The 24928-nt window shown below is 40.9% G+C and overlaps 1 protein-coding gene across 5 annotated transcripts in view; it reads right to left on the bottom strand.

The window, feature by feature from the left end:
* The window catches only part of KITLG (KIT ligand), a 96441-nt gene that overhangs the window by 42289 nt on the left and 29224 nt on the right, over window positions 1-24928 (bottom strand). For 4 of the 5 annotated variants that reach the window (XM_059726151.1, XM_019480916.2, XM_019480917.2 and 1 more), the window contains exons 2-3: window positions 17516-17629; window positions 1393-1455 (exon numbers count right to left, since the gene is read on the bottom strand). In XM_059726151.1, coding sequence (XP_059582134.1) covers window positions 1393-1455; window positions 17516-17629 — 177 coding nt within the window. Of the gene's footprint in view, window positions 1-1392; window positions 1456-17515; window positions 17630-24928 lie in introns of those variants that run through there. The other variant, XM_019480918.2, reaches the window with a different exon arrangement.

A 24928-nucleotide genomic window follows, 5' to 3' on the forward strand; every position in this document is an offset into this window, starting at 1 on the left:
GTACTGCGTGCAGTTTTGGGTCCCATACTTCAAGAGGGATATGGATAACCTTGAGAGGGTCCAGAGGAGGGCCACTCATATGGTTAGGGGCCTGCAGGTAAGGCCCTACGAGGAGAGATTGAGGGTCCTGAATCTCTTCAGCCTCTGCAAGAGAAGGTTGAGAGGTGATCTTTTGGTGGTCTACAAATTTATCAGGGGGGCAGGGGACAGCAAGGAATAGGAGATGCTTTGTTTACCAGGGCACCTCTCTGAGTAACTAGAAATAACAGCCACAAACTGACAGAGAGCAGATTCAAGTTAGCGATCAGGAAGAACTTTGTCACAGTAAGGGTTGCCAAAACTTGGAATGGGCTTCCAAGGGAGGTGGTGCTCTCCCCTACCCTGGGGATCTTTAAGAAGAGACTGGACATGCACCTGGCTGGGGTCATTTGAACCCAGTGCTCTTTCCTGCCCAGGGCAGTGGGTCAGACTCGATCTGCTGAGGCCCCTTCTGAGCCTAATGTCTATAAATCTCTATTCATGTTGTGGAAATACCAGTAAAATTCAAAAGTAAAAAAGATCTTGTCACAAAACATTGTATGATATATTCATAAACCTAATTAGCAAGAAGTTATTTGTTCAAATAAGCAACAGAGTTGTTCCTATTCAGTTGAGGTGCAGGGCAACCTGGTCAGTATATGCAGTTGAGATGCAGGGCAACCTGGTCCAGCTCCACCTTGTGGAGGGTAGGGCCACACTAATCATATGCTACAGGCTGAGAGAGGGGATGACAGAGATAGTCTGGGTTAACTGTTTGGTAATGTTTGCTTGGCATTTCAGTCTGGTGAAGAAACAAGAATGATTGCAAATGGGAAAGAAAGGCACAGCTCAGCTGTGGAAGTGAAGAGGAAGTTGAAATGTATTCAGTATATTGGCTCACCTTGACTTTAAAAAGAATCAGCACTAATGGGGGGGCTGCGCACAATGAACAGTAGCATATCGTATTCAGATGAACTGCGTTAATCTATCCTTGTGGTTGGCCAATATGAGCCAAGTGGCATTTAATCAGCTCCATAGTTGGGTTCCTTTACTGAACACGTGCTGCTTTTGCCAGCAGTTTAATGATAGACAGTATATTTTTATGGTGTTACTTGGTATGTGAACATAAGATGAGGGGTTCCCCCCTCCACGCTTATGGTGGGGTGGGAAACCTCATCTTCTATTCAAGTAGATACAGTACTTCCATAATAAAATACTTAAAAATTGAATGTGAAGTAATGTTTTTTCAAGAACCCTCTAATTAATAGGTTTTTAAGTGACTGCAGCTTTCATATAAAAGGTATAAAAAGATATGACCATCATTATCTCCAGTGACTATTTTATTAGGATTGATTTCAAGTGCTTTGTACATACCAGACTTTCCATCTTCTCGACATATTTAAGGGTTATCCTATAATCATTTGGAAGATTTCCAACCTAAACCAAAAACACATAGTAATAAAATATTAATGTTATTAAGAAAATTGAGGCTCAGTTTAATCACTGTATTTACATAAAATTTATAAAACAGTTGACAATTTCTAGAATTTACTTAATAGTTACAAGTAACATCTAAAAACTCAGGGTTTAGGGATTTCATATTTGGCTCTTATTTGCTTAAAAGGCAAATATCTTTCTCCATATTTCCCAACTCTTCATAGAACCAAACTGATCTTATTCACAATTATCATCTCTTATCAGTATCCAAGAAGCTGATGCTGTGAAGGAGCAGAGTTAAAGAAGCAGGTTCATTAGTTATTGCAGGAATGTCTGTACATTTTTCCATTGTCCTATCTGGAACATATATGGGAAGCAAAATATTCATTCTTTGAGTAATCCATAATGGTTCGAACAGGGTACCCCCAAGCATAAGTCAGATCCACGTTACAAATTTACAACGATAAAAATAACCCTCATGGAAGAAATTTAGGAGCTAAAAATAAAACATGTCAGAGGTTTTTTAAATTACTGCAAACAAAACAACCTAAAATGATAAAATCAGCTGATAATGTGGATACACAGATGTGATTTAGTTAGCTTAATTGTCCACATGATATTTTTTTGTCACGTGGACACAGGAAAAAAGTGTAACATGATAACAGAAGAGGTGTAACATGGACAAGCATTCAAACAGGGTACACCCAAATAGACCCTGAACAATTTGTCCCCTACAAATAACAAATATCTGTTTTAAAAAAATCCAACTGTAAATCTAAGAAAGCAAGCTGTTGCCTGACTTCTGCTCACTAATGCTCCAGTCAGCAAAACACTTATTCACATATTTAACTTTGAGAATGTGCTTTAGATGCACTAAGTTAATGAGATTTAAGAGTATATTTAAGAGTTTTTCTGAACTAGTGTCTACACTTTGTTCGAACACCATCTCCAATTTTTGTGACCAAGCTATTCTATTGTGGACACTTTGGATTCAAAAGAAAAATCTGTTTCAATTGCTGCTATATCCCCTAGAGCTGGATATTTTTTTGTTTGGTAGCCTAACCAATAAATAAAATTAAGTAAAATTAAGTATCAGATTGAAATTAATGATTCCTCCCTCCCCTGCCTTTTTTTTTCTTTTGGCAAATAAATATTTATTTAAAGTGTGTGTGTGTGTGAACTCCAAATATTTCATTTGATATAAAATTAAGAGTTCTATTTGGTTTTGGAACAAAGGAAAGACTTGGGTTAACCCTTCAAAGTTCTGTTTTGCAGTTATTTCTTTTTTTTAATATATGTAAATTTTTAAACAAAAATGCTACTGCAAAATGAAAAGCTGGAAGATTTAATTTAAAAAGAACTGAAATGGTCAAGGACAATATTTACCCCTAAATAAGTGGCTACATAGTTCCAACATTACATGGACACTGGCTGCATCTACATGTGCAACTACTGCAACTGAATAGACTCCAGTGCAATTTGCCTCAGAGTAAACTATTCCAGACATCACAGTCTACATGTGCCTTTAAGTGCAGTAATTTACTCTGCTGTTGTACATGTAGATGGTAACACTTTACTACACAGTAGACTAATTTGCTGCTCAGTAAAGTGCATGCGTAGATGTATCCACTGTATGCTGAGCTATAGAGCCTTCAAAATTGATTCCGTAATTCCTTAGATTCATAGGATTCATAGATGTAGGGTCGGAAGGGACCTAAGTAGATCTTCAAGTCTGACCCCCTGCCCTGGGAAGTAGAAAATACTGGTGCTCCTATGACCCCAGCTAGGTAATTATTAAGCCTCCTCTTAAAGACCCCGCAAGGTAGGAGCCAGCACCACTTCCCTTGGAAGTTGGTTCCTAGCCGCCCTGACTGTGAAGTAGTGCCTTCTAATGTCCAGCCTAAACCTACTCTCAAACAGCTTATGGCCGTTATTCCTTATTACTCTGGGAGGTGCTTGGGGTAACAGGGTCTCTCCCATTCCCCACTGGTCCCCCCCGGTAAGTTTATAGATAGCCACCAGGTCCCCTCTCAGCCTTCTCTTGTCGAGGCTGAACAGGTTCAGGTCCCGTAGCCTCTCCTCATAGGGTCTGCCCTGCTGTCCCCGGATCATGCGAGTGGCCCTCCTCTGGACCCTCTCAATGCTGGCCACATCCCTCGTAAAGTGCGGTGCCCAGAACTGGATGCAGTACTCTGTGGGCTGAACACTGTTGCATAGAGGGGAAGGATCACCTCCCTGGCCCTGCTTGTGATGCATCTGTGGATGCATGACAAGGTGCAGTTAGCCTTATTGACCATGTCCTCACATTGGTGGCCCATGCTCATCTTGGAATCGATAATGACTCCAAGATCTCTTTCTGCCACAGTGCTTTTGAGAAGGGAGTTCCCTAACCTATAGGTATGCTGCTGGTTCTTACTGCCCAAGTGCAGTACCTTGCACTTGAGAATAGGATAGGATTCAGTATTGACATTTCGCCCACCCCTGTAACCTGTCCAAGTCCAGCTGTATCTTGTCCCTCCCTTCTAGCGTGCCCACCTCACCCCAAATCTTGGTGTTGACAGCAAATATGAAAAGGGTACTTTTCACCCCTTCGTCCAAGTTGCTAATAAAGAAATTGAACAGTGTAGGCCCGAGGACCGAGCCCTGGTGGACTCCACTGCCCACATCCCTCCAGGTCGAATATGACCTATCCACCACCACTCTCTGGGTGCAGCCCCTCAGCCAATTTGTGACCCATCTGACTGTGTATGCATCAATGCTGACTTTAAGGTGCCAGGTAAGGCAGCTTTTACTGTATATTATAAGGTACCTTGGTGCATGCCTCTATATATATCCTCTGACTACTTTTACTGTTTTGGACTAAACACTTTGTGGATATTTCCATGTCAGTTGCCACATGTGCCATTTGATCCTAGAGTACTGACTCTTACACCAGAATAGAAAAATACTGCTATGGTATATCTGTCTTAATAATTTTTCAAACAAAAAAACTTGGACCTTTTCTCTTTAAACTGGTTAATTTATTCTGTACACTTATCCATTTATTTTTTTACATATTTTTCTTCTTTCCTATAGCACAGCCATGTACCTCAACACATTAAAAGATAATTTAGTTTCTTTTCTGGTTTATTTGCTATGTTCATGGATTATCACTGCCTTAGCAGACTTAAAGCAGCAATGATACCGAAGGTGCTGCTGGAGGTGCAATGTTTTCCATACTTAATCCACAGGGATTCAATACTTAGCAGTGTCAGCACCAGTATATTCCTTTAAGAAAGGTCACTGGAAGATTAAATATGTTCCAGATCAATGAACACTACAAGAATTGACATACATTATGTATACAATCTACTTTACTGGCATCAAAGCCTGTCAAGCACTTTTCATGCACAGTTAGGAAAATACAAGTGGGCAACATTAGAGTCTCTGGGAGTTCTAACAACTTCCAAATGAAAAGCTGGAGGTGAGTGTTCAATATTGGACTTTTTTTTCCCCCTTTGATTGATCACAGGTCTGAAAAAAAAAATTAGAGAATTTGCTACTTCTCCATTTTTTTCCATTGACAAGAAACAGCTTTTACTAAGACTTGTTGATTTAATACCATAGACAGCATCATTTGTTGGTGTAAGTTAGCATAACTTAGGTCTCTGTAGTGACAGAAAGGGGTATATGTCTGTATAAGAGGTGGTGAACACATGGCTGCACTTGCCCTAGGGAAAGTCTGCAGAACTATCAGAAGTTCCTACCCTGCCCAGGCAAGGCATATGAAAACTCAATGAAAGCCTATAATTGAGAAGTCATCAAGATGGTCTGGGATCACTGATGCCCTTACCTCTTTTTTTCTTCATTTGGACTTCAAGGCAGGGTAAGAATGAACAAGGAGGGAAGAAAGATTCCTGTTGAGCAGGTGGCAAAGACATAGATACTGCTTGAAAACACAGTAGAAAGAAATAAAGGATCTGACAAGTAGGCTGTTGTCTAAGAAAGTTTATGCTTTTCTGGACAAGTTAGTCTCCAGGGGTCTTTATAGACATACTTTGGGGGTGGTGGTGGTGGTTGGAGGGGATGCTTTACTTACAGCAGCTCTGAGAGCTAAATTAAAGCACCTGGAGTGACATATGTATCAGCTTCCCCACACTGAAAAATGGAGGCAAGGGTGCTTTAACTAAAGCTTGATTGATGAGCTTTAGTTAAAGCACCTCCACTGCCATTTTCAGCACAGGGATGCTGATACATGTGTCACTGGAGTCTGCTGGAGCACAGTAATTACTATGTTCCAGCAGAATCAAGTCTGTTTTGATGCACTGTAATTGCAGAACATTGAAGCAACCTCTCTGCACATGTGTAAGTGCCCTAAAAGCTGTGACCCTGACCTACCTGCTGCTTAACTTCAGACTAACAGCTCTTTCTACAAGTAAAAAGAACTTACAGGAAAGGGACAAACCTTGTACTCAAATGGTTACAACCTTTAAAAAAAAGTCAATCCCCTGTAACACTACACATAGGTCTATTTATAGATCAAGATATATAGAAATAAAAACCTGTGATGTCTTGCTAAGTACCAGGCTGACTGGGCAGGAGATTACAAAGATCTAAAAAATCCCTCCAAACTTGCTTTTTGTCATTGTAACAAACATACAGCTTTATTCAATTTACAAGGATTCTTTGTGTTGTGACTGGACTTCTTAACACTTCTCTCATTTACACATGTCTACACCAGCCCTTCAAATGGAAGGAAAACAAGCTGCCCATCTGTCTCAGAAACTGCCTGTTGTCTAGCACGGAATAACTTGGGCCAATTTAGTTCTAGTAGTTGGATTAAACATCATTTGTAGAAAAAGAGAGATTTAACCCTATTATTAAACTAGTAGATTAATAACTTTGTGTTCAGTAGTAGCATTGCTTTAGGCAAGGAGGTCAAGGTTTAAAATAATCCAAGGATGTTGTTTTCCATCTTCAAAATCATACTGGAAAGCTAGAGTGATTTTTATGACATATTACTATATATGTTTTTAATTTATAATATAGAGTTTCTTAGCTAATTTTTAAAAATAACCTATTTTGAACTTATTTGCAAACAACTGACCCATAAATTTATTACATGTATACTTAAACGTAACAAAACAGTCTAGCTCTCATACTGGTATGATTAGCCATGAAAATTTGAAAGGAAATTCCAGAAATATTCAAACAATTTTAAAGCTGTAACACAGGAAATTGAAGATGTAGGCCAACTAATAATCCTGGTCCATGTAAAAATCACTTTTGCAATTAAAAGTTATTATAGTTCCCCATGAGTTTGGGCAAAACAGAAGCATCATGAAATAAGAAGATGGTGTTACAAAAAATTCAGCATTGACCTCTGTAGCGAGGTGAGTTGCTTCAAGGCCTATGAGCCCAGGACTTCCTATTTGTTCAAGATCATCTTGCTGTCTGGATCCTCTGCAGAGTGCCTTAGAGTTGCTTCTCTTTCCTGCTTGGGATTCAAAGGCTTATGGCAGCATAAATCATTTTGCAAAAGATCCAACAAGAGTCAAGAATCTTTACTGACATTCAGGCCCCACTGAAGTCAGTTGAAGTTTTACCATAGACTCTTAGGACTGGAAGTGATCTTAAAGGTCATCCAGCGCAACCGCTGCAGAATTCACTGTTCCAAATTATTCCAGATAGATGCCTCTTTTGAAAACTTCCAATATAGAACATTCCACAGCTTTGCTAGGCTGTTTATTCTATTGTCCTATGGTCCTTACAATTAGGAATTTTTCCTGAGATTAAATTCAAAATTTGCTCTGTTGTAGTTTAAGATCATTGTCTTGTGTCTACTTCTCAATGCCAAAGGAAACTTTTTTTCTTGATCTTCTGTACATAAGCTTTCAAATATTTAAAAAGCAGTTATGTCCCTGTTTACTCTCCCTTGCTTCAAACAAAACATACACACTTCCCTCAATCTTTCTTCCTATGGCTTTTATTGCAACTCTTTTGTCGTCATCTACCTTTGTTGCTCACCTGCTCCATTTTCGACATCATTCTTAAATGTGATTCACAGCCAGGTTGCCATGGCATGCAGTTTACATATGCATCCAGACTGTAGCACATTGAGTCAGGTAACAGCAGCCCCGCCAGGCAGGGAGCCTGGGTGGGGGAGTGACGGGCAGCTTGCCAGCCCGGGGCTACTCCATCCTGGCTCAATGTGCTGCAGAGGGGCTGGCTGGAGCATGAAGATCCTTCGGCATGGGGCTAGCTGGCAGGCAGCCTCCTCACTGAACAACTCTTGTGCCCTAGCCAGCTGGCTCAGCATCTACACATGCACTGCTGTGCACAAAAAAACTCCACAGCAGGGTAGGACTTGTACATATTTACAAATCCTAACCTGCTGCAGAGTCTATTAGTTTCATGCACCTTACCAGTGGGGCATGTGAAGACACTGGACACATCTGTGCATGCATTAATGCACTGTGATTATGGCACATTAAGTTTAGTACCTGTAATAACAGGTACTAACATTGTGCTGTAATCAGTGTGACTGCAATAGCACTGGTGCATGTCTTTTAGATGGTGCTAATGTGCAGTGGACTAATTCTACTGAGCACATTAGCATGGCTTTTGCCATGACATTCTAATGCTCAGTAAAAATTAATCTACTGTGCTTTTAGCATCTAGTGTAGGTGCACCCACCAAGACATTTACTGCACAGTTAGTCAACTGCGCAGCAAACCTCTCATGTAGACGTGCCCACTGTGACCAGGAGCTCAGCCCTCAAAATTTTACTTAATTTTGATCCATAACTTATTTGGGGTTTTGGGCAAACTTCTGTGACAAATAACTATGCTTCTCTTGCATGTCATTCTCCATAAAAGCCAGAACTTTTTTTCCAACACAAGTTTTGTTGATTTATGAAAAGCTGCTAGATAATAGTGACCAATATTGTGGTGGTGTTGTTGTTTAAATGATTAAATATGCAGTTCAGTTCAACAAACAAGCAAAAATGTATTAGTTTCAATAGTCCAAATACCACTATTATTCTTTGATTAAAATCATAAACATTTACACCTAGCTTCCATGTAGCCTTGGGCATTTTTACACATGCAAGCACTGCAGTGCCAGGCAGTTGTATAAGCAGTGAAATGCGCATCAGTGCTGAGATAATGGCAGCGGTGCGCTTTTGAACCAAAACACATTGAAAGTGCTTTAGTTCAAAAGCAGACCACTGACACTTTCTGTGTACAGATGCACATTTCGTTGCTTATAGAACTGCAAGCATCACAGCACCAGGCGCTTTTCAGTTTACCTCAGCTCACATGTGGTAAATTGAGTCTGCTCCAAAATGGCGGCTCTCCAATGTCATAGGACAGAAAAGTATGCATGTAAATGGCCTTTGTGTCTGTCAATCTCAAGATCATTTACAGCAAAGAGCATCCCTATCCAAAATTTAAACTTGAAAAAATGGGCATGTCTACACATATAATTAATGTGAAGCAATAAACTCCGGAGTCTGTTGCTCCAGGACACATTCAGATGGTGTGCCAAGAAGCAATAGACTCCAGAACAATAAACCAGAGAGAATAAAAATCAATAGCTTAAAAATCAAATTTTATCAATTTAAATTGTATTTTTTTTTGTTAAAATGCTTTAAAAAACAAAAACAAATACCCCCCCCCCTACAACCTATATAAAGATAGTTTTAAATTTATGATATGTTAAAACTCAAAGATATCATCATGGGATAGGGATTATTTTCTAATTATGTACTATTTGAGATGATATATTCATGTAACCTTTTTACAAAAGTTTTATAAATAGGTCACAACAGACCATGGACTATATTAGGGGCCCAATCTTATGGGTTTTCCAGAGGCTCCTCTATAGATTAGTAAAGGTTAAAGAAAACCACTCTACCCTATGGAACTCAGTGCTCAGTCTAGAAGATCCCATTAAGCATCTTTATGATACTTAGTTTCAGTTCACAAACTGTGGATTTGTGTCTCCAGAGATAACATCCTTGTTAACAGCAGGATATGGAGATGGGTAGGTAAGCAGGTCTGTTATCTCTCATCAGGCCTTTCATCTCTCTGCAAGTTTGTATACATGGAATCAAGCCCTTACCTCTCTCCAGCAGTTCAAAGTTTAAGGAAGTTAAATGAATACAGGATATTAAACAACAAGAATGCATTTTTTTTTTTTGTAGCAAATAATGATTAAAGCAAGGCTTTCTGTCCAGTGATTTAAATTGTGATTTAAATCCATTTGATTTCAATCAAATACACCCTGCAATAAACTCTGGAGTTTATTGCCATTTGAACGTGCGCCCAGGAGTGCAGCACATTGAGCTTGGTCAGAGCAGCCCCAGCTGCCAGGGAGCCCCAGAGGTCGGCCTGCCAGCCTGGGGCTGCTCCCCCTAGTTCAATGTGCTGTGGAGGGTTTGGCTGAGGCAGGAGGGTGCTTCAGCATGGGGCTAGCCAGCAGTATTTACAAGTACTATGCTGCTGCAGAATAAAATTAAATTACTCCAGCCTAATAGGGGTGCACATATAGAAGTAGAGACATTTATTGCACAGTAGGGCTGTGTAAAGCTTTGTGTGGTGATTTGATTCGGAGGAGATTTGGCCTGATTCGGTGGCCGAATCTCTGAATCCAAATCGAATCAGAGGGCCAATTAAAAGGTCCAAATCAACTGGGAGCTCTCTGAATCTTTGGAAAAGATTTGGAGTAGGGGCGGGGGAGGAGGGACCCCTGCCAGGCCTCGACCCCCGCCTGCTTCCACAGCCCCACCATGGCTGCCCTGCCTGCCCCAACTCCCAGTGCTCCCTGCCTCCCCCCTCCCCGCCCCTGCGCTCCCTCAGCCCTGCCATGGCTGTCCTGTCCAGCCCAGCTCTGGCCCTTTAAGAAAAAAAAGAGAAGCCCCAAGACACACCGCTCATGCAGAGTCCCCCACATGGTGTGGGGCAGCAGGGCTTGCCCCCCACCAGCAGGAGTGGTGAGTCCAGGGGTTTTTCTCTGGTGGGTGAGATAGCCGTGGGGGTGGGGCTGGGACAGCGGGGCGGTGTCAAGGTGCTCATGCAAAGCCCCCATACAGTGTGGGGCACTGGGGGGCAGTGGAGATCACCCCCTGCCAGGCAGCACCTGGTGAGGTGGGGCTTTTTTTATTTTTCAAAGTGCTGGGAGCTGGGGCGGGCAGGGCAGCCATTGCTGGGCTGGGAGAGTGGGCAGGGGATGGGCCTAGCTAATTTGGATTTGGGGCTCATCAGATTTGGCTGAATTGAATCGGGACAGTGATTCGAATCACCAAATCAAATCACTGTCCCCTGAATCGTCCGAATCTGAAGCAAATACTAGCCGCTTTGCACAGGCCTATTGCACAGATAATTAGGCTACTGCACAGTAAACATCTTGTATAGATGCACCCAGTGAGGTGAAGTGATTTGCACAAAGTTAATGAGCTAGTCAGTGGCAGAGTTGGGAACAAAACCCAGACTTCCTGTCTGCTGTAATAACTGAGTCCCAGAAGATGCTGTTGTACCAAATCAAGGGCAACCTCAGTTAAGCAGTTCCCTAAAAATAAATAAATAAATATTTCCCCAAGTAAACTATATTTTAAATCAGGGATGGCCAACCTGCAGCACAATTGCCACAGCTGGCATAGACAGCCTGTGTGTGTGGCATGTGACAGACCAGGGAAGGTATGGGCTACATCACACAAATGGGGCAGGAAGCAGAAAACACAGAAGTGGCTTAGGCAGAGAAAGGGGATTGAAGTGGCACTTGAGGAGGATGTATGCTTGACAAAAATGTTGGTTCTCACCATTTTTAATTAAGTGTCAAACTCATTTTTCCATGGCAGACAAAGTCTATTTTTTCCAGTCCTTGAGTAAAGACATTAATTTAGGATGGTAGCATTGTGAATTCACTGAAGAACAAAGTGATAATAAAGTGAGATCTGCACAATGGATAAAAAGTAGCATTTGTCCTTAAAGTAATAATTAGCTTGTTAGCTATTACAGTCAGAAAACAACATTTAAGAGGCTAGAGTTAACAGAAGGAGCCTCTTATTTTCATAAATAAATTCTGTTCCTGCTGCAGAATGATCCAATTGAAAATTCTGTTCAGACCTGAAATTGGCATTTGACCAGCATAAAAATGTACACTCAGCGGATTCTTGATTTGTGTGTTAAATCACTAATTACATTTATTTTAAAAAAATGTGATGCCATCTCTTTATGCGGCCTTGCTATGGTGAAAAAGAACAGCTTAGTGATGCTGTAGTCATTACTGACAGACAGCGCAGTTACCATTTTGTGATGTGAAACCATAGGGGCTGACTTTGGGTGGGGGGGGGGGAGGGGGGCTGTTTGTTTTTTAAACATTTGCAAGAATGGCTCTGAGAGTGCTGAGCACCCACTAATTTTTTTTCATTGGATGCTTTAGACCTGGAGCACCCAGAGTCAGCGCTTGTGTGAAACATTTCCACTCAAAGCTGTGTGTTTCCCTGAAGTCAGCTTTATTAAAGAAAAAAACAGAAGAAAAGAAAGCCAGGTGATTTGCTGTACAGAATGTATATTTTCCAAAAGTCTAAAAATTTGTTTCCATAGCCATGGAATTACTCTTTTATGAGCTGAATGAATGGATTTAAAATTCCCCTGTCTTTTCCCACTGATTTAACAAGAAAAAAAACCCATAAAAATATTCACTCAGCTGCAAAAGAAAACTTTATTTAAATAAAATAAAGCTCAATGTATGTTTTCTCTAAAAAAGAAAAAGCACTCTTGCTCATTTAGTTTTTGGTTCTAAGAGCCTTTTTTAAATATATTTTTATGTTGTGATACTAGACTTAGACTCCAAAAATATATCTATACCACAACGAAGAAAAACTTACTTAGACAAAATGGCTCTTGATAAATTTCAAGATCTATTTTGCCTGACCCTGCTTTCCAGAGATGCTGATGACTAAATATCTACTAATCAGTGTTACTGGATCTGTCTCTTTCAAATCTGGTAAGTGTTCTCCAGACAAGTGTTTAATTCTGCTCTGGTCTGCTGATGTAAACACAGACTAACGCCACTGAAATTACAATCACACCATAAAATGTGGTCATGAGTCTATTGCTGAATCTAAACTTGCTTGGTCCAATATCCCATATTCTCAGACATAACTAGGATGTCACATTCATTTGGCACTGTGGGTCAAATGAGTGGCATAAGACCAGTTCACAGGCTAGGTCACATGCCACATGCAGCGTGGGTCCTGGACTGGCCAAGAATATTTAGAAATACCATTTTGAATAACCTTGAGAAGAGTGAAGTTTCAGTAATTGAAGCCAGAAAAGAATAATACCCAAGCTATGCTATCAAAAGGCCTTACCTGAAAATGTAGGTTACTGGATGGATAAGAACTGGATTTTAGAGATGTTAGTCATAAAAACAGAGATTTACAAATATTCTGAAAATCAAGTTTCAATTAAAGGACACATGGTCAGATCTAAAAGGGACTCAGATACCTTAAACAGGCTTTAGGTGGACTTTAGCTACAAGTTCAAAAACCGTGATCCAAGAAATCCTCACTCAAAACTGCCTAAGCCTGGAGACACCTTCTTGTTTGGCTTGAAGGTCCCCTATGTGCCTGCATTTGCAGCTGTGTGTGTGTTTTTGCTTCCACCACTGTTTATGCACTTACGTTACGTGGATGTTGAATGAAAAAAGAAGCAAAACCAAAACCAAAAGTAGTCCTGGACCACTGGCCAGACCTCAGCACATACCTCTCCTAGCAGAGGGTCCTCATGACTGGGCTACAGAATCAAGTTCCCTCTTGCGCTCTTTCTTCCAAGTCCTGTGAACCATGCGGGTTTTTTTATCCTGCAGTGATACAAGCTTCAGCCAGAAAGGTAGTGTGTGCCAGGCCTAGCCTATAGTCTGGTGATTACAGCACGCTTGTGTAACATATGGGTTTGAATCCCCTCAGGAAGATGAAGGAATTATACCTAGATCTTGCTATCAGAAAAGAAAGAGCTGTGACCACCTCTCCTGTTTTAAGGATGTCAAGCTCTGGATTCTGAGTGGATAGTAGTACCTGGCCAAAGTTCCAAAGAAGAAGCAGGAGTTTAGATACTGCTCTGTGTCAATGCTTTCTATTGACCAACTCTAGGCGACTCACCCCACAGTAGGAAGACTTTTTGGATCACCTTACAAAGCACTGAACGATATAGGAATCCTAGGTGCCTAATTCTGGGTTCTGGAATCTACTTTGGCAGGGTGGGGACATGGCAACATCCAAATGCATCATAGGTGCCTAAAGCCTTTATTGGTTCTAGCCCAGAATCAAAGATGACATAATGATTATGAACCCACAGAACTAGAAGAATGGTGTTGTTCTCCAAAATGATAGAGGGTAGGTTCTGAAGGACTGATCAAGAGCTCAGTTTTGGCCTTGCTGAACTGTTGTCTGGACTTTCAGAATGAAAATGTGAAAAATAAAGGCCAGCACAGTAGACCAGATGATGAGAGAGAAATCACATATCTACTGGTAAGTTATCAACATAAAGGGAAACTGAGTCAAAGTTGTGATTGTGGATATAAGAACCTGGAGCCAAAATAGAGATGGATGCTATGAGGAGCCTAAGGACAGATTCTTGAGGTGCAAAATTAAATGAAACTCCTAGTCAAGTGGGATTAAGGATAGTATTTAGCCATTGTACACTAACAGTAGATGAACTATGAGCAAAATGGATACACTTATACATGTAGTATTATCTTCTGTGTCATCCTGGATACTACAATTTGTTTTTGAGGGAAAGGAAAAAGTTCCAATAGATAACCTAGCACTTTCTAACTGGTTCCTTTGGACCAGCAGAGAATCCAGATCATCATATCTGATCATTTAGGCTAGTTTTCTACCCAATTATAATTCTTGTAAGTCTGTTTCCTCTTGCAACTAGTCAAAGGGATTTCTCATTTCAATTAATATAATTTTGCTTCAAACTACAGAAACATTGCCAAATATTTATAGTAAGTACAAGATGAATAGCTTGTAATTGTGCCTGAACTGAAAGCCAATCAATAATTCTTTGAAGTACTTACATTTGTATGCTTTAATGATACACTATCTCTTTATCATACAATTTTAATAACTATAAAAGAAATTCAACAAATCATTAAAAAGCTCAGGGTTCCAAAAGAACTGCTATCACTCCACCTCTGAGCCACTCTCAAAATGGAAGCACTGACTCTCCTGAATCAAGTCTTTCACACTTTTCTGGAGGGAAGGTAAATAACATTTAAAATTCTTAACCCATTGAATTCAGTGGCAAACCCCCAGTTTTTAACTTTAATGGAGCTAAGATGTCATCCATAATGCACTGAACAAGTAACTTCACAACTGAATGGAATCAGTAGAGTTTAAGAATTTTCCATTAAATTATTAATACAGTAAAGTAAACAATCAGTGCACAAATGTGAATAACTTTGCCCTCACGTCTGATTATTCTAACACAACACTATACTACTACTGTAAGGCTAGTGGTACTTGAGCTCTAAACTATGGTTATGCAAACACATAGCCTCAGTATAGCAACAGTGCGCAGCTCTCAATGGTGTAATATCTTTAGAAGTGCACAACCACTGTGCAATCTAAGGAGGAAGGGCTATACCAATCTTTATGTCCTGCTACCAATTTTTGTAACTTTTAGACTTGTGTAGATAATTACAGACATCTAAATGTCCAGATGACATAATGAAACTGAAAATGTTTCAGACTATGTACAGTTAAGCAAACTGGAGAAACCGAGAATAGGGGGAAGAAATGTTTCTCTATAATAATATCTAGGGTTAAATTCCATCTGTTGTTTAGGCACAGGCAACAACCCATTTCTTAGACACAGGCACCCTATCCATATATCTCTAGGATATAGCCTTAAGGCATTATCTGTAACAGATTTACATTTAAAAAAAAGCAGGCTGATTTTTTTTAATCTTAAAATTTCCTTTTAAGATGAGTACTAGCAGGAAAAGCAGAATGTATATTCCACTGAACATACATTTATTCACATAATCATGTACACTTTTATCAATTTTAAGCCACATATTATTATACTTCAAGACAAAAAACATTTGCTCCATCTGAAAATACATGACAATTCATAAAAACTGGTGTTGGCTGTCATCCAAATAATCTCTTATTGTGCCTAGCCCCCATAATCAGTTCTGTTGTTTAAAGTCACTCTTACAAAATTGTGAAAACAAAGCAAAATGTTCTCTGAACAGATGAACTATTATCCTGAATCAACACATCAATAATTTGGAATTAGGTTGAAGGGGACAGTTAAAAAGGATTACAGGAAAGAAAATAAAGGAATACACTTGGTGTCAGCACATCAGATGACCTAATTTTTTTTCCTTTGGACATTTTTATATTAATCAGGCACAAAGTGAAATTAATGCGACACTGGAGTCTAATCTGATGTTTCTGGCACTGCCTTTGGGTGTGAACAGAAGTAACAACTAAATTGTTTTAAATACCTTTTAAATGTTTCCAAGAGCCAGCTGTACAAACATACATGTCCTTTGAAATATTCCAAAAAGCAGCTGAAGGCTTCAAAATAATACTGCTTGAAATGAGGTACCATTTTGAATCATTTAAGTTCTTGTTATATGTACACAGGGACAGAAGATCCATAGATCCTGCAGAATCCCACAGACTGCCTTTCTTCCTCAACTCTATAGGCGAGGAAGGAAGGGCAGTGTTGACAGTCTGGCAGTAGGACTGACAGGACTGGACTGGGAAGTCAGAGATGCAGGTTCAAACCCCTCAGACAGCGGGATAGTGGGCAAGTGGCATAGCCCCTTTGCTGTTGGAGCTAAAAAGAAAGGAGAGCTGCCCTCCTTTTACTCTAGTATCTAACCCCGATTAAATCATGGGTTTCAGCCTGGCTACATTTTCATAACATACATGTCCAGAATGGGCCTGTGGACATAGCTCTGGACCTGCACCAGCAAGTACATAGCCAACTGTGCATACTTGGTCTATGCATTGATGTTTGTGTGTCCACATTGCAAAACAAACAGAAATACAAGCTGTATATAAGGGCCAAAAGGCCACTTATGATGATTGAAAACTGTCCTGTAGATCTACAAAGGGAAACAGAATTCTGCCCTCTATATATCCTTAGCTAAATATTGAATTTGTGAATAATAATTAAAATATAGATTATTTTCATGTTTAATGTAATTAATTTCTAGTAAAATGGCAGCCTTTGAGTATGAAATCCTGCCTAACCAGAAGATAGATTCACAAAGGTAGTAAACATTATTCCTCATGGCTGCTACTCTTTAGTTATACCTCCCTTGTGACCAGGATCATATCTGGGAGTGAAAAAGATCTATTCGATCATTACTAAACTGTCTGCTAGGACACAAAAACATCTTATGTAAAGTGCCTTTTATGGACAAGTTTTCTTCAGAAATTGTGAATAATTTATTCCAGCAAAGTCTGGTAACTTTCAATGACCAATCCAGTTCCCATTTAAACCAAAGACCCATGGGGGGATGGGAAAGGGAGAGGAGGGGATGATACACTCGACTTGCGGCTTGGCATAGGGATCACCACAGAATTGCCTACTGGAGACTGGACCAAGCCTAGGTGGGTGCAAGTGCGGGGAGGGAAGCTTAGCATGAGGCTTCTGGTGAGGGGAGGGACTATGGAGGTCGGTTTACTTGTGAACATGTGTCTCTGGCTGTAATGCATTAGGAAAGGGGGTAGATTGGTATTTGGCTCCCCCTACTGGAATTTTCAGGGAATTGCACACAGTCCTTCATTCAAAAGCTCATGGCATGCAAACAAACCCAATGCACCAAAATAACCAAGTTTAACATTTTTAAAGTTTGTTAAATTAATGAGGATTAAATGCCGTGGCATGTACAAGCACTCAAAAAGCATAAAACTTAAAGCTGGATAGGAAACCAATTAGCTCTAATCAAAATGTTTATTTACTTTCATTTCCTTAATATCATGGTTTCTTTAGATACTTACCATTGCTTAATATTTAAAGAAGAAATTAAAAGAAAAGCTACTTACCAATATTGTAATGTCATTCACATCATCTGTCACTGGATTCCCACAGGGACTATGAGCTCTGACAAGTGGACTAAGTAGGAGCAGCTGAAGATAAAAGCAAGTGATAATCCAAGTCTGCATTAAAAAAAAGAGAAAAAGAATATTTACCTGATAAGCACCATATTCAAAACAATTCTAATTAAAGCTAGCAATAGTAGCTTTCATATATGAAGTTTAGCAGCAATGGTATTTTTATTTGTGTATTAGCAGGCTAATGTAACCCACAGATTCTAAATGCACTAGAGTGTGAGCCAGTCAGTTTACTTTATTATATAACCTCCTTGTATTGTTGTGCCCCATAATATTCATGACTAGGGTTCATGCATTTAATTGATTTGAATCTCTCCTGAAAGAATGCACCTCGTGAGCAGTAATGGGAAGATTATTTCTCAGACATCTGCTTTGCAAAGTTTCACTGGGCTTAATGCAAATATATTCACTAGTTACCTACTGTTAATAGGTGAAATCACCATATTTCATGGATTTTCATGTCAGTATACATATGACAATTTTCTTCACATAATAATAATAATAATGCCACTGATATTTAAGTTATCCAGTGCCTAGGATCTGTACATGTATAAGATGGAGTCAGTGGATGTTAAAGTACAGCAAGACAAGTGGAAAAAATAAAAGTTCACGAAAACTGACAGCCCTGATATAGTCTTCACTGGACAGAGAAGCATAATCACACCCTTGAAGTTCAGGGGTATGTCTGGACTTCTTGCAAGTGCTGACATGGTAATGTACTTATAATTTACTTATTCTCCTCCAAGAATCTAGGAGACTGTGTCCTGCACTAGTAAAAGCTGGCCTTCATGCACTAGTACATTCTCTAGTTAATTACCATTGGAACCATGGTAAGCAGTCTATGCTGAGCCTTGTGAGAGAGCCATCAAAAAACTCCAAGTGATACAGAACGCAGCAGCTTGCCTCCTCTTACTCTGAATGCACAAGCCCAATACTGGATTTGCTTTGCTGGTTTCCTGCAGAATGCCACCTGATGTTTAAACGCTAGTACTTAATGTTCAGATGCCAGTGATTTGGCCAAGTAGACTCAAAGAATTGATTCAGACTGAGACTTAGACAGCTGGTACAATGGAATGATCTACTGCAAAAACTGTCTGCTTGGGCAGGATACTGAGGCTTCATGGGGGCAGGTCTAAGACTATGGAACTTGCTCTTGTAGGAACAAAGCTGTGCATACATCTCAACAAGCTCTTCAGGCTTCCTTAGTCTGCCTAGAAACAGGCAGCAACAGTGCCTAGTTCAGCCCTGATTCACTGACCCAGTCTGCTCATAGTCAGCCTGTGTTTCCCTGCAGCACAGTGTAGGGATTGTGAAAGTGGTGTGTTCTGTTCTCTGCTGGAGCAGCAGAGTCCAGCAAGTGACACACTGTCTCCCAGGGTGGGGTGATGAGGGTGGGAGAGAGGGATGCTAGAGGATGATGTTCTCTTCTGAAAGAAGCCATGGCATATACAGACATTCGCTCTCCCAGAAGAAACTAACCCTGGTTGTTCCCAGATAATTTTTATTCTGAAGCAGCCATTTTTACCCTGGGAGAAAAAGCCTGAACATCTGTACACTTATGGTTTCTCCTGGGAGAGCAACGACTCTCCCAGGAGAAACTGTCTGTACAAGGCCAAAGGCTCACATTTAATCTTCCTGCTTTTTGTGCCAAATGTTAAGCTCACTTTGCTTTTAGGCAGCTTAAAGTGCAGTTTGAGTTGCAAAACCATATACTGATGAATATTCTCTGCAAAAAATCTAAGAGAGTGGGTTATACACAAGAAATATTAAGCACTTGTTTCCTTCATCACTGGAAGCTGATCAGAGTGATGACAGTAGTGAAGGAAGCTAAATCAGATCATGATGGCAACAATTTTATAAAGGGCTGCTTTAAAAAAAAAAGAAAAAAAATCAAATCACTAGCTTGAGGGGAATGTCAACTAACCATTTGCTTTATAGCAGCATTTCTCAACCCATGCATTACAACCCAAAAGTAGATCACAAGAATATATGAAAGGGTTGTGAACAAACTTTAAAAAATGGATCAACAATCTTTAAAAATGAATTCTTCTTGAAAGGAGAAAAATATGGGAAATGGTTGGTTCCCCTTACAGGCTGGCAGAGTTCCAGTCTGCAAAGGGCTGTGGGAAGTGGTAGGAGAGAGATAAGGCATGGGGTGCCACATGCATGCATGCATACACACATGCATGTGGCAGCCAGGCAGTATGAAGATCAGCTCCCACAGCTCCCTGCAGGCAAGTTTATGGGGCAGGGTGGTGGAGGCACAGAAGGGGCATAGATGATGCGTCAGATCCCCCTGCCTTGGTTACACCTTGCGCTGCTGGAGGCCTGGCTGGTGTGGGGGTTCCAGCAGCAATGAATTTCACTGTCCCATTTTACCTTCCTGTACCGTGTCCCGCACTAGACCATGGAGGCAGATCCTACCCATGCTGGTCCAGCTAAGCTGCATCCCCATGCCTACTGTGGATGCCCATGTCCCCCCATGCTCCACACCCCCTTACCCCATACATTCACCCCTGCCACACACTGGGGGGCTGGGGCCTGCGGGCAGGGGGCAGCAGGTTGGGAATGAGGAGCACCAGCAAAGCCAGCAGGTTGTTTTCTATTTTAACTATTTATTGGATTGGGACTGGCCATCTATGTTTACAAATGGGTCCTGGTACAAAAAAAGATTGAAAACCACTGCTTTATAAGACATGACAAATAGTGGTGCAAATATATATGAGGGAGACTGGAAAAAAAGCAGAATATGATCATTGACTCTGCAGGTATCTGGGAATGTGCTCTTTAGCTTTTTTAGCCAAATTAAGCTGCATTTTAAAAGAAGTTTCTAGTCCAGCTGCAGCAGGGACAAGGCAGCCTTCAAGCTGGGAGCACAGAAAATTTTCAGCTTAAGCAAGTTTCCAGCTGTTACAAGTTCTGTCTTTGTCCAGTTTCAATGTATAAGTATGCCAAAGCATCAGGAAGCAGGATCAAGGCATGGGATGCAATACTGAAGAGCAGACAAAAGACTCAGTAACAGTGGGTGGCCCTATGTCTTGTGCATTAGAACATAATGGCTAAATAGGTAGAGCAGCAAACTAGGGTTTAGGAGAACCAGCTTCTCTGCTTGGCTTTGCCTCTTGCCTACTGATGACATCAGGCAAATCACTTCATTACTGGTGCCTGTTTAACTAGTCTGTCTTCCTTTAAAATTTCTTTTATTTTCTGATTAAGAAAAACACTGCGTAAGTAGATGTTATTTTTCTATGAGTGAAAAACACATTCTTCCAAGGTTTTCAGGTCTTTTTTTATATTTATATAGGCAAGAAAGAAAAAGTTGCTAATGAAAATATGCTGTGTTTAGACCGGATGATTTCCATATGCAGTTACTTCTGTTCTGAGGTGAGGAGGATATGTACAAGACACAAGAATTAGCTGCACATCTTCTACTGCTGTTAGATTTAATGGAAGGGGTATGCAAATATCCTGTACTGCTTTGAAGCTCTGCAGCTGTCTACTTACCAGTCAGCTATGGGATACCTGCTGATAAGTGCGTATTGGAAAGAATGCCACAAGAATGAGTAATGGATATGTATAGTGGGAGAACCAAGAATAAATACAAATAAATATCTGGAACAGACACAAAACTTTAATTTTTGGCACCCTTGGCAAGTTGGGGGACTAAGGAGCAAGTGCTTACCTCCTGACAGAGGGGCTGCTGTAATTGTGGGTGCAGTGTGATATGCTGATGTCTCAGCACAAGCTTCATCAACCCGGGCTGTTGTGGCAGCAGCAGTGTGGGCACCCTGGGGGCTGCCATTGTGGTAGCCCCTCTGAATTGGTGCCTGGGACTAGTGCCCTGCTTACCCATAACACATTATGCTACTGATCTAGCGAAATTGTTTTGCTATCCTTATCTTTTTTGTCAGAAAAAAATATATGTTCTCTGAATATTTTTGAAGGATATAAAGAGTTAATAAAATTAGCTTTCAATATTGACTACTCTTACTTTTTGTTGTGCTTGGTTACTAGACCTCCCCCTATTTTTTTTACCTAAGAGTCAGAGCAATTCTATTTCCTTCTTCTGAAAGCTTTGTATTCTGAATATGTAAATTCTTCCAGTAAGAAGAGAAAAAAAAAACCTGAGAAGGCTTTTAATGATTGGACTAGAAGAGATCATTCAGAGTAAATATTCAAGTTACACACTTGATCATGTCATGAATGATTGATTTTATTGCTCTCATGCCATAAAACATCTGTGTCTTCTGCTAAGATGCAGACACTTGGCTTAGGGCCCAAAGTGCAGATGGACCATCTTTTCCAGTAGCAGGAGAATGAATGATCTATAACATTTAAGAAGGATAAACAGCTTTCCCTGACCCTGAATGGGCATGCCTCAGTGTTTTGATGCCCCCTGCATAATATAGGAACACTAAAACTGTGTTATGCTAGTTAAATATATAACAATCTCTGAAAGGACAAAAAAGTTAGGGGAATACCGAAGTTGCAAATAAGTAAACTTTGGAAAGTCTAGTCAATTCCAAAAGTCTATCTTGTAGTGATACATAGTTCATCATAACCACAGGCAACCTGTTATCTCCTTCCAATAGGGGGAAAAGAATAATCAGACAACTAGCAAAGAATGATAACAGCAACAGCAAAAATATAAATGCAGAAGCAGGGTGGTCTAGACTACATCATTTTAGTGTCTACAGATTAAGTTGTTCAGTACCATACAGTGCTCTACAGACCTGTCCTCAGCAAATCATGTTAATCTTGGGATAAGTTAACAGTTTTTTAACCATGTTCCTGGAAGAGTTCAAGTTCTATTAACTGAGAATGCTGCATATGATTTACCCTAGAATGGCTGGTTTATCAGGGTCAGATAATTTAATTCCTCAGGCTATATACAAACATTCAAAAAGCCTGAGGCAGAATCAAACCAATCTATGCAGGTTTCTCTAAGCTATGTAGATTGGATTGTGAGTGAACAGAACCCATTTTCACCCTTCTTTGGGGGGAGGGGGGGGAGGAAGGCAGGCACATGCGTGAACTGGCTGAGGCCTAAAGATGGGGGGTGCTCCTGCACACCTCCCTGCCTGCCAGACATTGCAAAGGGCAGCCAAGCCCTGCTGAGTTTGAGCCATCCCTGATCAGGTGCCCAGCTGCAGGAAGTGGGGGAAGCCAGCACAGAATATGTCCTCAGCCCTGCCAGAGCAAGGGGAGGGGGAAAGCACAGGCCCCCACTGCATGGACCTGGCCTCTTCAGACCCAGCTAGAACAGCTGAGGCAGCACACACAACAGTGGCTTTTCCCCTGCTGCTGCCCCTGCCTGGCTGGGCTAGCTGGATGGCTAGGCTGCATAGGTCTACCCCTGACTAGTTGCAGCCTTTGGGCGGGGGGCAGGGGAGAAGTGGGGCAAAAGGGAGCTCCTCATCATGGCCACAGCGCCCCCCCTCCCACTCAGACGCAGCAACTCACAGGGGGTGGAGCTATGCAGTGGTAGGGGAAAAGCCCCTGCCACATGGTCCTCCAGCTGTGCAGACCCCCTGGGGTGGGGGGGCAGGCTAGGGCCAGGGGCAGGAATTATGTTCACCTACCCTCCCCCTCACTGCCCTACCCACCTGACAGGCACAGGAAGGACACAAGGCTGGGAAGCAGAGGCTTTGCTGACTCAGCTCTGAGAGCTCAGGGGCAGGGCTAGCCCAGCCTGGCTCAGCTGGAGAAGATGACCATGGGCAGAGGCTAACCCACCTACCCTGCGAGGGGGAGGTTAGCAGGGGCTCCAATGGGGCCTGGGATGCTGGGAGGCTGAGACTTAACTTCAGTTGGGAAGGGATCTCTGACAAGTTCAACAGACCAATCTAACCTAAACTGATTAAATCTGATAACTACATCCATCCAGGCCTATCTTAAACTGGGTTCTGCCATTTTAAACCAGTCTATGCACACTACATTTCTGTTCTGTTACACATTTAGAACAGTTTCCAATTACTTTTACCAGTTTGTGTATAATTTCTGTACCTAGCCTCAGTCATATTTAAAACACATGGTAACTCCCATGTGAAGACAAACTGAAGAGGCAATATAACAGAGAGAAAGGAAGATGAAAACAATTCTTCTTACAAAATGTTTAGTTTATTCTAGGAGTGATGTTCATGCTTGCATTCTTGGCCTATAACTTCATTGTATCTGATGAAGCAGGTTGTTGCCTACAAAGACTCATGCCTCTCTGAGCCAATTAATCTTCAAGACGCCACTCTCCCCTAACTTCTGCCTAACTTTACAATGGATGATGGATAGGGCATGCAATTCTTTGACACAAACATTTATAAAAGCATCAGAAAGCAGTGTCCTCACTCTCCTGGAAGGAGATAAATTATATGACACTGGTGAATGAATCAGAGCTGGTTCCTTGGTGCCAACTTCAAATAAAGCAACAGGAATTTAGCTGGAACAGGAGAGGAATGCCCAACATGTGGAGTGTCCTATTTTCTAAGAGTACTGGTAAGTAGGCATACTTGTCTATCTTGCCTCAAGAGCGGTAGAAAAGTTAAAAGGCATTCATGCCCTTCTACAGCTACTTTGGTGCTCTCTATTTCTGTTCTCCCCCAGTCTGTGATGGTCATACAGTTTACTTCCTGTCCATTTTATGAAAACTAGCATAGAACAACACGAGGCAACAATATCACACAAGATAGAATACAGAGGACTGACTTGACTGGGATAGCTGAGAAAGGTTAAGAAATCAGTTCTAGTACAAACAACCATGAGGGACTTTGGGACACTGCAGTGAGAAACATGGCCTAAACTAGGCATTCACTGAAGAACAAGTCGTATTTGACACCCTAACTCCCATTCTTTAATCATACCTTCACATCAGTGGTTAAATTGTATTAACACCTTAATATAAAACCTAACTCAATCTAAAAATTCTCAACAATTTTTCCTTAATAGAACCCGCAAAGGATTCAAAGTTCTCCAATAAATCACATACCACAATAGCAAATTGTCTTGGGTACTGGACGTTTTGTAGTTATTTGGTGGGTCTTCTTTCACCTTCCCACACACAAATGAACCAGCAAGTCCAACACTACCTGTTGAGTGTTTAATTTTGTTTCCCAGACTTTTTACATGCTACATCTTACACCAGAACAGAGCCTATGACTGTATAAAGTGAGACATAAGGAATGAAAGGATGAAGCTGCTATTTTTTATTCTTATTTTTAAAACAGCTTGCTTGCTACTTAACAATACTTGCCAGCTAAATATTTGAAACCACAACACATTTTACACATGCATAGAATCATAGAACTGGAAGGGACCTGTACAGTCATCAAGTCTGGTTCCCTGCCATGGGTA

This window comes from Alligator mississippiensis, chromosome 4, assembly GCF_030867095.1.
Source record: "Alligator mississippiensis isolate rAllMis1 chromosome 4, rAllMis1, whole genome shotgun sequence".
In the NCBI taxonomy this organism is placed as follows: Eukaryota; Metazoa; Chordata; order Crocodylia; family Alligatoridae; genus Alligator; species Alligator mississippiensis.